General features: G+C 37.5%; 1 protein-coding gene across 1 annotated transcript; it reads right to left on the bottom strand.

Annotated features, from left to right (window-relative positions):
- Positions 1-4: 4 nt before the first annotated feature.
- Positions 5-15,309, bottom strand: LOC140235834 (cation channel sperm-associated protein 1-like). The gene is made up of 13 exons (XM_072315834.1): positions 15,208-15,309; positions 13,898-14,223; positions 13,080-13,321; positions 10,673-10,786; positions 9,739-9,877; positions 8,620-8,711; positions 8,010-8,159; positions 7,623-7,686; positions 7,026-7,110; positions 5,976-6,042; positions 4,404-4,479; positions 3,618-3,732; positions 5-1,338 (listed from the first exon to the last, which is right to left on the bottom strand). The coding sequence occupies exons 2-13, from the start codon at positions 14,164-14,166 to the stop codon at positions 1,321-1,323; spliced, it is 1,431 nt and encodes a 476-aa protein (XP_072171935.1). The 5' UTR covers positions 14,167-14,223; positions 15,208-15,309; the 3' UTR covers positions 5-1,320.
- Between the last annotated feature and the right edge of the window lie 2 nt (positions 15,310-15,311).

Here is a 15,311-nt window from a genome sequence, read left to right on the forward strand (position 1 = left end):
GTAATTGGGTGTCTTCAAATTCTTTATTGTCTCATACAATATGAGTATAAATTAGCATATTATTATATTAGAACATCTTATTTACAGTGGCACATGGCATCAGATCACCTGGTATGAGCATTTGAAATAAGTGCCAACCCCTTATATACAAATAAATATAATTCATTTATCTTCTAAATGGCATGTATTCTGCAAACAAAATTAATGTTCTCATCCAAATAAAAACGGAAATACCAGTGGCAATAATAACATTCAAAATTCTCACAAAACAAAGCTTTGCTATTTTCTTTTTTAAGTCTCTTCAGTAAACCATACCCTCCCTTTTGAATACTGTATTGTGGTATAGAAACCAGCATACATGTACTTATATGTTTTTCAAGTGTTTTGTTTTGTTTGTTGTTTTTTGTTTGTTTTTACAAAGAAAATGGCTAATAAACTTGACTGCTGCCTGCCATCAAATATTTGTGTAAAATGATACAAATGTGTCTGTCTGCTTCCTACAACTGTACATAAGTGGTCAATAAAGAGCAGGTCATGCCTGTAAAACTGTTGGGGTACAGATATTGAGCTTGAGCATTTTTTTTTTTTTTGACAAAAGAAAATTCAATATTATATATAAATTAAAGTGTACATTTAATTTTGTAAAAACAAAATACAAGTAAGGAATAACACAATGTCAACTGAAAATGAAATTCTCAAAATGTACCAATGCAATTCATTTGACTTAAACCTGAAGACCAGAGAAGGAAAAACACATCTTAATACTACTTTTGGCATAAAAACGAACACAAATGATTTCAAAGGGTTTTGTCCTTTGTTGATTGACTACAATTCTGGAAATTAATGTATTTGTTTACCTAAATTATGCCTACTTCTATAACCAGCACTAAAGGATCATTGTAGACTAACCCTATAGATTTAAGGTTTCATAGAAAGCTTCTATCTAGAAAGTAATAATGATGTTGAGTTGACAGAAGCGAAATAACTCTCTGTACATAATGTTTGAATTACTCTTCGTATTATGAAGAGGGGAAAGAAATAATTCAAACTGCAAATATATTGTAAATTCCTGTATCAAATACATCCTGCAGATTAAATGAAATGTTGCGCATAAAGAAATGTTAATATGATAAATGTTGGTACATTAGGTAGATGTTCATAAGATATGAATGCTTGTAAATAATGGAAGCAAGACTGTCCATGGAACCATTGGTATACCCGTACATCACTGTGACTATCGGAGACTCCATGGAGAGATAATATGTCACAAGGTTTAGATGGCTTCTGATCGAATTCTGACAGACATGGGGCTACCAGCTCCTACGCATCATCAACAGTCTGAAAATACAATGGCACAATGAAGAGCAATTCAAGGTCTAACATGTAAATACGTTCCACTCAAGGGGAATGGATTATCTGTGACAAGCTTTGCAAGACAATTACAGCACAAGTCAGGTGATCAGGTGAAAGACCTAGAACATATCTCTCTAAAGAAAGTCAAGGTATGACAATAAGGGCTTATTGTAATCAAAATAATAAAACATAATGGGATGAAAAAAGAATACATGTACACATATATGTACACACACACACACAAACAGACACAAGTACATGCATTCACTCATCTTTATATCATGTGATAAGCAGATGTCACACACACAGAATTAAACAAATAATTTGATGAAAATCCTGTGAAACTAACCAATTTTGAGGAAACAGTGCTGCATGTACAACAAACATCCCCATAGTTTCATTTGGGCAACACACAGATATAGGAATCGACATTTTTTGTTTTTCTTGTGCCTTTTGGGAAAACTTCACGCTCATTTTTCAATGTGTGGTAGTTGGGTGACTTGAACTGCAAAGAAGTCACACTGTCCTATATAAAGAAAAGTAATTATACCTCTGCAACTCTGCTTGGATTTACTGACACAATTTCAAACTGTGACATGAACATCAAAGCTCTTGCATTTAAAGGGCATCAAAAACTTACTTTTTTTTACAGAGTCTATTTAAAGGAAACCAAAACCCAAAGAGAAATGTGGATTGAGTGAAAGCAGCAACATTAGAGGTTAGTAGAACACATGAGTGAAGTTTGATGAAAATCAGACAATCGGTGCAAAATTTGAATTCATGAAATTCTTCCGTCGAGATGTTTTCATTGCAACTGATTGACAAATTGCCCTACATCGACGTAAATAAGCACTGAATTATTGATCAGTGTTTTAGAAGTAGCCATGATAAAAAAATCATGGGCGTACAAACTCGAGCAGGATTCGAACCTACCACCTCCTGATCACTGGACAGGCATCATCTCCACTAGACCACCGAGCTTTCGCCCGATAGCAAGTGTTGGTTCTAATCCTTAAAGCATGCAGCGGGTACTGTGTAATTATTCAAATTCATGAAATTCTTCCATTGAGATGTTTTCAATGCAACTGATTGACAAATTGCCCTACATCGACGTAAATAAGCACTGAATTATTTATCAGTGTTTTAGTAGTAGCCATGATAAAAAATCATGGGCGTAGAGGCCTACATGCTAGCAGGATTCGAACCTACAACCTCCTGATCACCAGACAGGCGTCATCTCCACTAGACCACCAAGCTTTCGCCCGATGGCAAGTGTTGGTTCTAATCCTTATAGCATGCAGCGGGTACTGTGTAATTACACTGTATTCAAATTCATGAAATTCTTCAATCGAGATGTTTTCATTGCAACTGATTGACAAACTGCCCTACATCGACGTAAATAAGCACTGAATTATTGATCAGTGTTTTGGTAGTAGCCATGATAGAAAGGATTAGAACCAACACTTGCCATCGGGCGAAAGCTCAGTGGTCTAGTGGAGATGACTCCTGTCCGGTGATCAGGAGGTCATAGGTTCGAATCCTGCTCGAGTATGTACGCCCACGATTTTTTTATCATGGCTACTACTAAAACACTGATCAATAATTCAGTGCTTATTTACGTTGATGTAGGGCAATTTGTCAATCAGTTGCAATCGGTGCAAAAGTTGAGAATTTTTTAAGTTTTGGTATTGGAACTGCTGGATGAGGAGACTACTTGAGGTCATGATGTCATGTGTGGACAACAACATAAAGAAAATATAAAGGGAATTCCACAAAAAAATTCACTTTTCTAGCAAAATGAAAAAGCACTTGACTAACCGCTTTCAGAAAGCAGGGGGAATAATTGCTACCCTTAACATATGTCAGTATCAAGTTGAAGGAATGTGTAATTTTCATGAAATATGAATTTTTGTGGAATTCCCTTTATACTTTATTTATATTGTTGTCAACACATGATGCCATAACCTCTAGTAGTCTGCTCATCCAGTGGTTCCAACACAAAAACTTGAAAAATTCATAACTTTTGCGTTGATTGTCCAATTTTCCTCAAACTTTCACTGATGTGTTCTACTAATGTTTCTGCTTTCATTCAATCCACATTTCTCTTTGGGTTTTGGTTTCCTTTAAGAAAGAGAAAACATAGCCATGACAGCAATTGTGTTATATTTTGGAAACAATGAGTACTGTTTGAAGTAGGTATGTTTTGCATCTTTTCTTCCATAGTTAACCAAATTAAAAAGTGGAAGGACATTCCACCAACTTACATCCTGCACAAGCAGCACAACCTTGTCTAGAGTGCCCTGCTGGTTGCGAAGAAGGTGTCCATTTTGTTCAATGGAGGCCAGCAATTGCAAGAAGTGTGACAGGTATTTCTTGTCACTAGTCATACACAAGAACATGAAGGAGAGACAGACAGTCATACAGACAGATTAAACATCCATGTCACATCCTTTGAAGGGTTCTTCAAAGAAAGAAAAAAAAAACTTGTATCACAAATTCAGAGACGATGGGGATCCATTTAAAAAAAAAAAAAAAGGTTTCTTGGTTTGCATATGATATATAATTATGTTCTCAATTTTTCCACACATTGGCTCTCTTCTAAATAGTTCATACTTCACAAGTTCTAGTGTAATAACATGAAAGAAGAATGCTCACAGGTTGACAAATGACTGAAGCCCCAACATGAATGCTAATGTTGCATTGTTCATTGAAAATTACTATCAAATTTACAAATTTTTTTCCTAAAATATTTTCAGGTATAAATGTAAACTGAATACTAAAATCTAAACATCCACAGTAACACTACAGTGAAAAACAGATACCACTTATTATTACAAAATACATCACTGCATTGTTTTGTCATTCACATACACCCCTGTGTTTTCTACACATTTCAATACTGTCAGCATATAATTGATCTTTAGAACCTACTCAATTTTTGTCTTGGGGAGCTTATTAGAGCCAAAAGATTTTTGCCTATGTTTTATTCAAAAGCAAGCATAAGATTTGGCAACAGAACGTTTTACAATGGATAGAACATGCCATCTCACCTATCCGAGTAGTCTTCACTGCTGTAGTAGTCATCAATGCTTCTCATTCTTACATTGGTGTGTGTGATAGAGGAGACTATTCGGTTCATCAATCCAGGGGTAAAATAAACACAATGCACATACAGTTAAACTCGCATAAGTCGATCTTCTCGGGACTGAGCAAAACACATCGACTTAGGCGATTTTCGACTTGTGCGTAAGTCGAAAAAAAATCGACTTACAGTTTCACCACAGGTACATGTACGTACATGTATATTTAATGTACATGTATGTTGTCTACTCTGGAGCCTAGAGCTGGAGCGGTGTGCCGCAGCACGGGTCGCCCAGCAGGGCTAACTTTGCATGGACAGTGCATTAGTATTGGCACAGGTCCGATTACTTTACACCCTTGTTAAACCTTGGGGAAGTTAATATGAACGATATTTGAGCAGTGATTGATTCCAGTTTACCATACCGTGGCTTGAAATGCGTGTAGAGGTGCAATTCTGATTTACCCGTGCCCGTAACTTTCCCCCTACTTTCCGCTTTGAAAACTCAGCAGCTTCATCCATAACCACTCCACTGCACAGCGCTGCAAATGCCAAGCTACATACACTGCAAGCTCAATACTGTACATGTAAATGAACGCATGTGTACTGTACGTACGTAGCGCGACAGCTGACAGGGCTGTACCGGTTACCAGCGGACCTCCAAATACGAAGAGAGTTAAACGATCCCATGCGATCGCTTTGAATTTTGATTTTAGATCATTTTTTTTTTGTCGCCTCAAACTCATCTGACAAACAAAATAATGATGAGTAATAAATAATGAATAATAAATGACAGTGATTTATTACACAATAAAATCTTATTCGACTTAGGCACAGTGAAGTCAATGGTTTTCCGTGAAAGTGTTCTTGGAATTTCATCGACTTAGGCGAGTATTCGACTTACAAAATTCGACTTGTGAGTGAATTAATACACGTACGTCAATGGGGAAAAATCGGGACTTTTTAAAATCATCGACTTACGCGATTATTCGACATATGCGACGTCGACTTAGGCGAGTTTAACTGTAATTCATTTCCTCTTGAATAATGAGAAGGTGTACATGAACACTGAAACCAATGCAAAGGTTTGTGACGGCACAACTGGATTTACACACAAAAAAAAAGTGAAATTATTGGTATTCTTTTACATCAATTGTGTTTTTTTCAGAACATCATAAACAATAAAATGCAGGTACTTTTTTAATCATGTGAATCTTCCAATATCAATGCACATCAAGAGTCTGTTCACAAATCATTAGCAAAAGAGCAAAAACTTCAGGTCTCTGCCTTAACAGACATGCTCATGACATCATACATTGACATTTCAGAGGATCTGATTTATGGCACCTAACCAGTGACTTGATTAATGATGCTTAAATGGTTACATATGAACATAAATTATATTTCAATGATATCCAGAGCAGTCTTTTATTGTCGCTATCCTAACTGTTCTTGCGTGTTACGAGGACTTTCAAAGAATGTTTCCTTTTAACGAACTTGACTAGATCGTTAAACATGTGTCATGTATGGGAGTGAAATGTACCTGTTGGCTTCATTTCAATTGGATGGCTTTGTGTACCATCGTCAAACAGGGCATCCTCTGCAGCTTTCTGAGGTGCAAGGGATGACACAGAAGATGAAATAGAGGCATATCATTACATCAGCTTTGTGAATGTGGTTTAACAAAAATGAAATAATGATGGGTAAACACACTTTGCTGTAACAATATAGGACTAGAACAAGGTCATTATCAAATTGAGTGCACCCCATCTGAAGCAATTTCAAAGTGCATATATATTATTTTGATGAGCACTGGATGGATGGATGGATGAATGGATGGATGGACCAAAAATTGCAAGCAGCACATGTATATTATGGTTTCAGGGGATATTTGTACTGTTGAAGAAAAGTAGCATACCAGTGATATTTACCAGATCAAAATTATCTCCATTGCAACAATTATCTCGTAGGCAAACTCTGGTTGGCAGATAGACTGTGTTAAACAGGTTAACACATATATGCGTCACACAATTGAAGGGTCATTCAAAATGCTCTTAGAATAGCATGGAGTTGTGCCAATATCCACCTCCCATGAAAATAAAATTCAGAGCTGTGCAACATTAATGGGTGAACAAATGGCTCAGAGAGAAGACTTGTGAGTAAAAAAGCTCTAAAACGCGGGCAGGTCAACAAATGGCACATAGGATAAAAGGGTTAGAAAATGCTCTGTTAAAGGGTTGATGCAAATGATCTTCAAAATGAAAAAAACCAACAACAACAACACAAAGGCTTTGTAGAATGGATAAGTATACAAAAAGGTCCTGCAAAATTAAAGGATTGAGCATGGCATGGACAAAGAATGAAGAAACAGCTACAATAATTGGTTACAGACTCTAGGTAATGACTGCTGAGGGAACAATGTCATGCATCCCAAACACTTGTAAAGATATCTAATCCTAACAAATTTTATCCTGTATTTATTTACCACTTTCATTCTTCAAAGACTGCTATTCTTTACCTGGCATCAACAACATACTTTTCCAGACTGCTGTGGAGATAGAAAAATGGATGATGCATTTCAGCGTCCACTTACCTGGGCAGCTTTCCTCTGGGCATCTCTCTTTGAGGCTGCTTCAAGGGTCAGCTGAAAGTTGTCCACCAGCACAGCTACAAAGAGGCTGTGGGATATAGCTCGAGTTATCAATCTGTTATTTTTGTGACATACACAAATATATTTATTTCTCTACTGATTCATCCTTTTAAATAGGACTGTGATGTACACATTTCACAAAGTATTCTCCACAAGTGAACAGAATTATGTTTTGTACAGATTAAAAACAAGTATAGATTTTAATGAATAAACACATACAGATGCATGCATCATGGAGATTCACTCTCAGTTATTATTGATGAAAACACGTATGATATGAAACGAACATTAATTCATACAAAAGCATCAGAAAATCCTAAAAATGTTTGCTTTGTAAGTTTATTCAAATACATCCAAACTATCCTAGAAAATGTCTTTTTCCACCAAAATGAATCCACCATTACCATTTTCTGATGACTGGAACGGTAGAAGCATGAAGGCGAATTCATAAACAATGGTCAACATCAATTAATATCTAGGAGGAATAAAAATCTATTAAAGCCACTCTTGTAGATTAACAGTGATAATTTCAGTACTCACTTGAGGAAGATGAAGTACTCCAGAAAGATGTATGTTACCAAATACAGAATGATGTGACCATTCCCTGGAAAGATAAAGAACCACAGATTTGTGAAACATTAAATTCATCATGCTATCAGGTGTATTGCTCCTTTCGATCCTCTCACCATTCAAAAAGAAACATAATTATATAGAATAAAGTGATTATATATATTTTTTCAGATCCAAAACATTGATGTCATACTAGAACCTTTTGTGCTTTGAAAATTTCTCATGTTGGAAAGCAACCACTATGAATGAAAAGATGCAAGTGACACCAAATTGACAGTGTATTTCACAAAGGAAAAAAAAAGACACTGTGAATTAATGTATGATCACACTAAAATCAAGACAAGAGGAATCGCTCACTTGGGTCTCTGGCCACTGCTTCACGATAGATGTAAAACCAGTCATCCAAGGTCAGCAACTGGAAGAGAGTCATAGCGGCTGAACTCAGGTTTCCAAATCTTTCCTTGTCTACTTCAGAGTAGAGACCACGCCCGATTACTGCAAACATATCTGGAGGTTTTGTCTGGTCAAGAACTTAAGGGTCAGCAGTATCTGTGCCAATACTAACAAATTAAAATGACAGATGTATATTGTCTGTGTGATAATGGACATATTAGATATACATTCGAGATCTTAAACATCACCAAGTTGCAAGTACTCATCACTTTTATTGAGATGTTTACTATGTAGCCATCATGACATTCAGCCAATATGATGATGTAAATTTCTTTAATTAAGTCAGGAATGGATAACCTGAAATTGCTTGTGTAGGAAATATTTCATAACTTCTCTCAAATCTGTCAGTCATAGTTACAAAAACAGTGGGTCAAACTCCATAGTACACTATACGGATACTAGATTTTTTTTTTTTTTTTTTTAAAGAAGGAAAATAGGTTGTTTGATACACTCTCTAGCGTTGAGGAATCTCCCATCAACAGTGAAGATGAATATGTTGCATTAAAGAGGATACACAAGAAGAGCGAGATGAGCATGACGATGGCACCCATAGACTGGACAGACTGTAGACATGTGTTCATGATAACCTGGAGGCTTCGCAGAAACCTGATGCACATACACACACACATACACACATACACACAGAGAGGGAAGGAATCAAGATATGATACAGTCTCAGTTCTATATAACTCTACCTTCTCTTCAACTTGCTTCCCAATTATCATTAAACTTATTTCTAGTAACAGATCCAGACACATTTTGCAGTCAAGTTTAATCTTTATTTTGTATAACATTGGGCTTAGTTGTAGTCAAAGATTTTCTATGTACAGCTGCAATTTGCACATATCCACATTCTGTAGTCCTTTCTTTTAACCCCTGTTTTGCGAAACACCGACCTTAGTTCACAGCCATTATCTTCACTTTGAAAATGCAGTTGCATACATATCAACATTTTGAAGTTTGATCATTATCATGTTCCTTTGGGCAGCACCATGTAGCAGACTTTATCGAAGACAAAAATCCACACAGCTTTTGACAAACAGCAAGTCACCCCCAAGAAAATCCAACTGTGCATACATACGGCACAGATGAGTGGAAGTTAAATGCAAAACTGTATCCAAAAATGTTTTGGAGCCATCAAAAAAAAAAAATTGTCCCATGTACACACTCCACTTGCATTCCGCATCAGGTTGGTATAAGTTTACAGAAGGATAAATGTCGAAAGGTGCTTCTATCTTCTTTGTGGGTTTTTTTTTTCACCACTACTTTCTACTGATTGCCTCACCAAAAGAGCTCATGTATGAGTAAGTACTAAAGTGCTCACCCACCATATGCCCTGTATAATTGCTATGTAAAATTGCATGGAGAGATGCAAGGCAATAGGCTTACCCCTCATGCTAGCATGCTAGCATACGAGCAACCAAGGAGCAGCAAAGTCAAGGAGTGCAGACTCGCACAGAAGTTGAAAAGTTCATCAAGTACGTCCTGTAAAAATGTTATTTGAGCGCGCAGAGCACACTTGCACAGAGGGAAATCCACCATTACTAAATAGGGCATGTTATGTGAGGCTTCTCGTGATCACAGACATTATATAGTACGCCCTCTATAGTGAGAAAAATCTCTTTGGCTTCACCTCACTGTGCGGAGCACCCTCAGGGCCTTCAGTGCCCTCATGGCTCTGAAGATGCTGAGAATAGCCAGAATATGAACCTCGCCTCCGTAGAAGACTTCGATGCTGAAGTCGGCCAAGTTGGACAGGACGATCATGAAGTCTGGGGAGAAATAGGATGTTGATATGAACTGAAATGAACCCTCATCATGTTGACTAACTGAGAAAATTAATTTGGTAACTATCACTAGGCCAGTATCATGACACATTTGAATAAAAGCATGTATAATCTCTCATAAAGCATGGTGATACAGAAGCGCTGAAATGTTACCAATAACAGCATGGTTAATTCAGAACATACGAACATTCACATTCTTGATGGAACTTCGCCAAATTGGGCAAACAGATCCTTGTAGTATTGCAGATATCGGTATTTGAAATTCCAATTGGCGTAATAAAATGTGAATTTTGAAATGTGCATGTGGCTCAATTCAACTGTAACATTTGACATATGCTTTCTGCAGAAACTGTGAAAATGCAGGCAATTTGATACACAAATGTAGAGAACCTCGCAAGTAAAACATTATTTTTGTGTGTATGTTCTTGAAGGGTCTAGGGCAATTACCGTGGACCCTTCCCCTTCCCCTTCCCTTAATCCTGAACCTTATCCTAACCCTAACTTCAAACCTAACCCTAACCCTAATCTTTACTCCAACCTTACCACTAACCAGTATTTAGCCAATGGGGGGGGGGGGGGGGTTAATTGCCCTCGTGTGGTAATTGCCCTGATACAGGTTTTGAAAAGTGAGCTACTTCTCATGTAATGAAAGTCTTGATACTTGAGGTATACCGTCACTGCAATGACTTCCATAAATCATGTCTCCCACCTCTATTTTGGATGTTGCAAACTGTCATATTATGAGGAAATTATACACACTGTGCCACTACAGAACCTTACCCATGACATTCCACTGCTCCCTGAAAAAGTCCAGCCTCCAAACATATATCTTCAAGACACACTCCACAAGGTAGATAACCAGTAAGACATAGTCCACAATCTTCATGTGCCATCCTAGAAGATTCAGAGAGAGAAAGATTTATGCACTGACATGGTGAACATTTCACATGTTTTGAGTACAAGTATCAATTACTGAAGGTAGTTCATTCAAATCAAAATAATTTTTTATACATAATTATGTATTTAATGCAAGTAAAAATGCATCTCTGCACAACTGCAAGTATTGTATACCTACTTTGATACAGTATACTTTCAAGCTCCCAAAAGGTACAGCATTGTCACATCAAGTGGTTCATTGTAGACAAGCATCACAAATTGGCTGCATATGTCATGTGAATTTTATTTTATTTTTTTTTTTTGCTTTTAATGAGCATAATCTTTCTTTATTGTATTGTTACTACATATATTAAGGTACTTTTTGACTGATGTATTACAGTCAACCTCACACAAGTCGAATAATAGCCCAAGTTGAAGGTCTTTTCAAGTTTTCTTCTCTTTATATTCTATTAATTTTAATCCCTCATAAGTCAAATTTTCTTTATTGTTAAATTTGAAGTTATTTCTTCAGTACAAATACATGCACATTTGCCTTAGGCATTGTTGACTGTATATTCATTGTGACAACAGAAACAAACATACATACCCAACTCCATGCATTCACAAAACAAGGGCGACAATATACTGTAGTTGGTTAGCAAATTTGATGACAAGAAAGACAACATTCCCCACACACATTCAAACATTACAAACACAAATACTGACTACTGTCAAATATTTTTGTGTGTATCAACAATCTTTTTGTTCCTGACAACTAAATGTCTGAATGAGCAACACACACAGAAGTCACTCTGAATTCCAGACAGAACTTTCTTCAGATCTACTGAAGATAACAATTCTTTTTTTTTTTTTTTTTTTTGGGGGGGGGGAGTGATATTGGGAGGGGTTGTATTAAAAGCAAACACACAAATACAATAATATGCATGCACACACACACACACACACACACACACGACCACCACCACCATCACCATCATCACCATCAAACACAGCAAAAGAATGTCTGCATGAATAAAAACATGCTATTAAAAGTAATATAGAAAGTGCAATACTTGCCTCATGTTACTCTATACTTTCCCTTACAGGAACAAATTCCATGTCTCCCATGGAATAAATTCTTTTTTTTTTTTTTGGGGGGGGGAGTGATATTGGGAGGGGTTGTATTAAAAGCAAACACACAAATACAATAATATGCATGCACACACACACACACACACACACACACACGACCACCACCACCATCACCATCATCACCATCAAACACAGCAAAAGAATGTCTGCATGAATAAAAACATGCTATTAAAAGTAATATAGAAAGTGCAATACTTGCCTCATGTTACTCTATACTTTCCCTTACAGGAACAAATTCCATGTCTCCCATGGAATAAATTATGGCAAGTTAAGATTTTTCTTTTCCTTTGTGTTTCAGCAAGAGTACAACCCAATGCAATGCCAGTCAAGCATTTCGTATCAGAGAAACTAGTAATTGACTGTGGTGACTTAATGATTAAGAGCTACTTTATTCAAGGAAATACCAAATAACACCATGTTAGTGAAGAATGGGAGCCACTCTCATAGGTCTAAAAGTAATGATGTGATGCTGACGGTACTTTCCATCTGTTTGACAGTACCGTCAAAAAAATGAGAGGAGTGATAATCTTACTACCACCATTATCAATTGGTAGAGCGCCATCTTTTGGTGAGGACAATATTCACATATAGCTAGCCACAAAATGTAGAACAGGAATGGAAAAACATACTGTATGTTCATTTAATTGCTGATGACAGGTGCAGTGAATATCTTTCATACATTTAGCTCTACAATGTTGCTAAAACTCTGACAGATACGTGGGTATGAGAGGATTTTCACCCTTGCTGCAATGCTCTCATTTGCTGTACATAAAAAATAGTAGAATTCTAATACCTAATATGCAAGCAACAATCAACGCTGTTGGTCAATAATCAACTCAACAGTAAAACATGACTTATGACTTGTACAAGTGTGAAAAGTCTACACTATCGAGAACTATCTAAAGATGAAGCAAGGACGATTTTTTTTTTATTATACCTTATCCCTATTTCTATGACCTGTAAGTAAAAAAGAAGATAGACAATTAATTAGATAAACTGGTTAAACAGAAATCTTATCCAATAAAAATTTTAATGCACTTTCCAAAATTGTCAGGCACATTTTGGAGAACTTAGAAGAGCCATAGGAAAATTAAAGGCTTGCATGAAACCTGCAAACATGTGAAAAGCCACAATCAATGCCTTCATAAAAATTCATTACCTGCTCTGACCTGCACCACACTGAACGTGAGTGCGCACAGAATGACCGTGTTGAGGAGGATGACGGTCATGATGAAACCGTTGAAGAGGGTGGACTCCGTCAGGTCGTAGAGCTGTCGCCGGAGGAAGCCCGCCTGCCGGAGGACCTTGTTCCTCCTGGCCTGCATCTCCTCCTCCTCCTGGTCCTCCTGCATGTTGATGTTGTCAGCCTGGAAGGCATGGGCACTCTGCATGGACTCCATCCTAGGGAGGCAGCGACGGATGGGAATGGGGGTGCAGTAAGAGGTGGGCCGGGGTAAAAGGCATGTTATATTGTAGATCTATACCTGACATCCCTGATTCTCGTCTAAATTCAAACTAGAAATTAAAGGTAGAAGGTCGATCTCACTAGCAATAATTCTTCGGAGTTGCTGATGAAGGGGACCTTCACTGTTGCTCATCCCAAGTAGACAGTATCAACAAAATCCAAGCCATGGTTGATATGTAACTTGAACAAGCTAGGTGACATTGATTATGCGATGAAATAGATAGATGACATTTGTTTGGGCACAAATATCTCCACACACTATAACTAAGTACTGTATCCAGCTTATATACACACATTACAAAATCTTGATGCATTTGTAATGATTAAGAAATCATGCATGTGTATATCATATCCTAGGCAAAGTCTACTTAGTATGGCTGCAGTGGTTCTTCAGAGATTTAAGTTTGTGCCATTTTTGAAGAATTTGTCTGCATAAAACAAAGCACATTATTCAACGTTCCACTTGCATTATTGCATTCAGTTAAACCATGAATACTTTTAACAAGATTTACTTTTTGAGTGCAGCACCCGTGCCCCCATCCCCATCTTGCTTGGTGCCTGGGCCGGCCCCCTGGAGGTGCTGAAGGTGAGCTGGTAGAACAATGTTCTGTGGTCCAACAAGGGTCTGCCTCCTAGCTGCTAACCGGGAATAGGGCTGGTTGTTGGCTTTGCGCCGGTGGTTGCGCAAGACATTGCGGTGGTATGACAGGGACAGGAGATTATTCCCCGATTCGGCTGGCGGCAGATCATTCTCGGCCGTGATGGAATTCTCTTCACTCATCCTTGGACACAGACAGCTCTTCACAGAGTTCTATAAACTTCTACTTGTTCATGATTCCTGCATTAGGGTAATATGGATGAGCAAAAGCTGAAAGAAACTTTCATGAGCTTTGAACTTTGTTGACCTAATCCATCCTTCAGTACCGTATGTGTTCTACATAACTCTGTGATCAATTAGCAGATAAAGAGTAGTTTGATCCACCACATGAATTCATAAATCATACTTCACTGAATAAATTGAAAGTTGTAATAAGATATAACAGTTAGACATGACAACCTAATTTCTTCTGCAAAATATTTTTGCCATATCACTCAGTGGTGGATCCAGGTATTCCGCCAAGGGTGTGTAAAAAATACTTCTGGTGCCACTTCGGGGTTTAATCAGCTGACAAGCAAAAAAAAAAAGGCTCCCGTGCAATTGTTTTCGTTTCTCGTGCCATTCCTGAGTTTCATGGGCTTTGAAGCAAAAAGAAAGAAAGAAAGAAAAAAAAAACAGCTTCAGCACAATTTTCTGGTGCAAAAACTTGAAAGGGGCCCATGCGTCCCCTTTCTTTGTTGTTTTTGTTTTTACTTTCCAAAGCCAAAGAATTACTTGTTCTAACACTGTTAATATAAAGGGGCGCACGCTCCCCCCCCCCCCCCCCTGGACTGGATCCTTGCACCACTGACACTGTCACTGCATAAAATTCTATTCTCAAGCTCAACACAAATAATTGTTTGTTCAATTTTTTTTTTAACCTTTGGAATAAAATTTAGCTCAAGACTGGTGACAGTGGTGTCTATTAATTATGACTAGACAATGGCAACCAACTGACGTGTGACTTCGATCGGGCTAACCTTATGTTACTTTGGAATAGACCAATGGCAATGTAACGTTAACTGTGTGAGTGTTAGACGTCTTAAAACAAGCAGACCAGTGCCACTTCAGTTGTTTGTTTGTTTGTTTGTTTTTTCAAAAGAAGAAAAAACTAGTAAGCCTAACCGGTTACTCAGTAAGTTTTAGCAGATCTACGAAAGACCAGCTGATACTTAATTCACTTACCATGGCCCTTACCATACCATAATAGACGAATATTGCTAGATCATGGTAAACGCTAAGCAGACTTCAAAATCAAAACAAAAATCGAACTTCGCGCGGTCATGACC

Source organism: Diadema setosum, chromosome 1, assembly GCF_964275005.1.
Source record: "Diadema setosum chromosome 1, eeDiaSeto1, whole genome shotgun sequence".
NCBI classification, from domain to species: domain Eukaryota; kingdom Metazoa; phylum Echinodermata; class Echinoidea; order Diadematoida; family Diadematidae; genus Diadema; species Diadema setosum.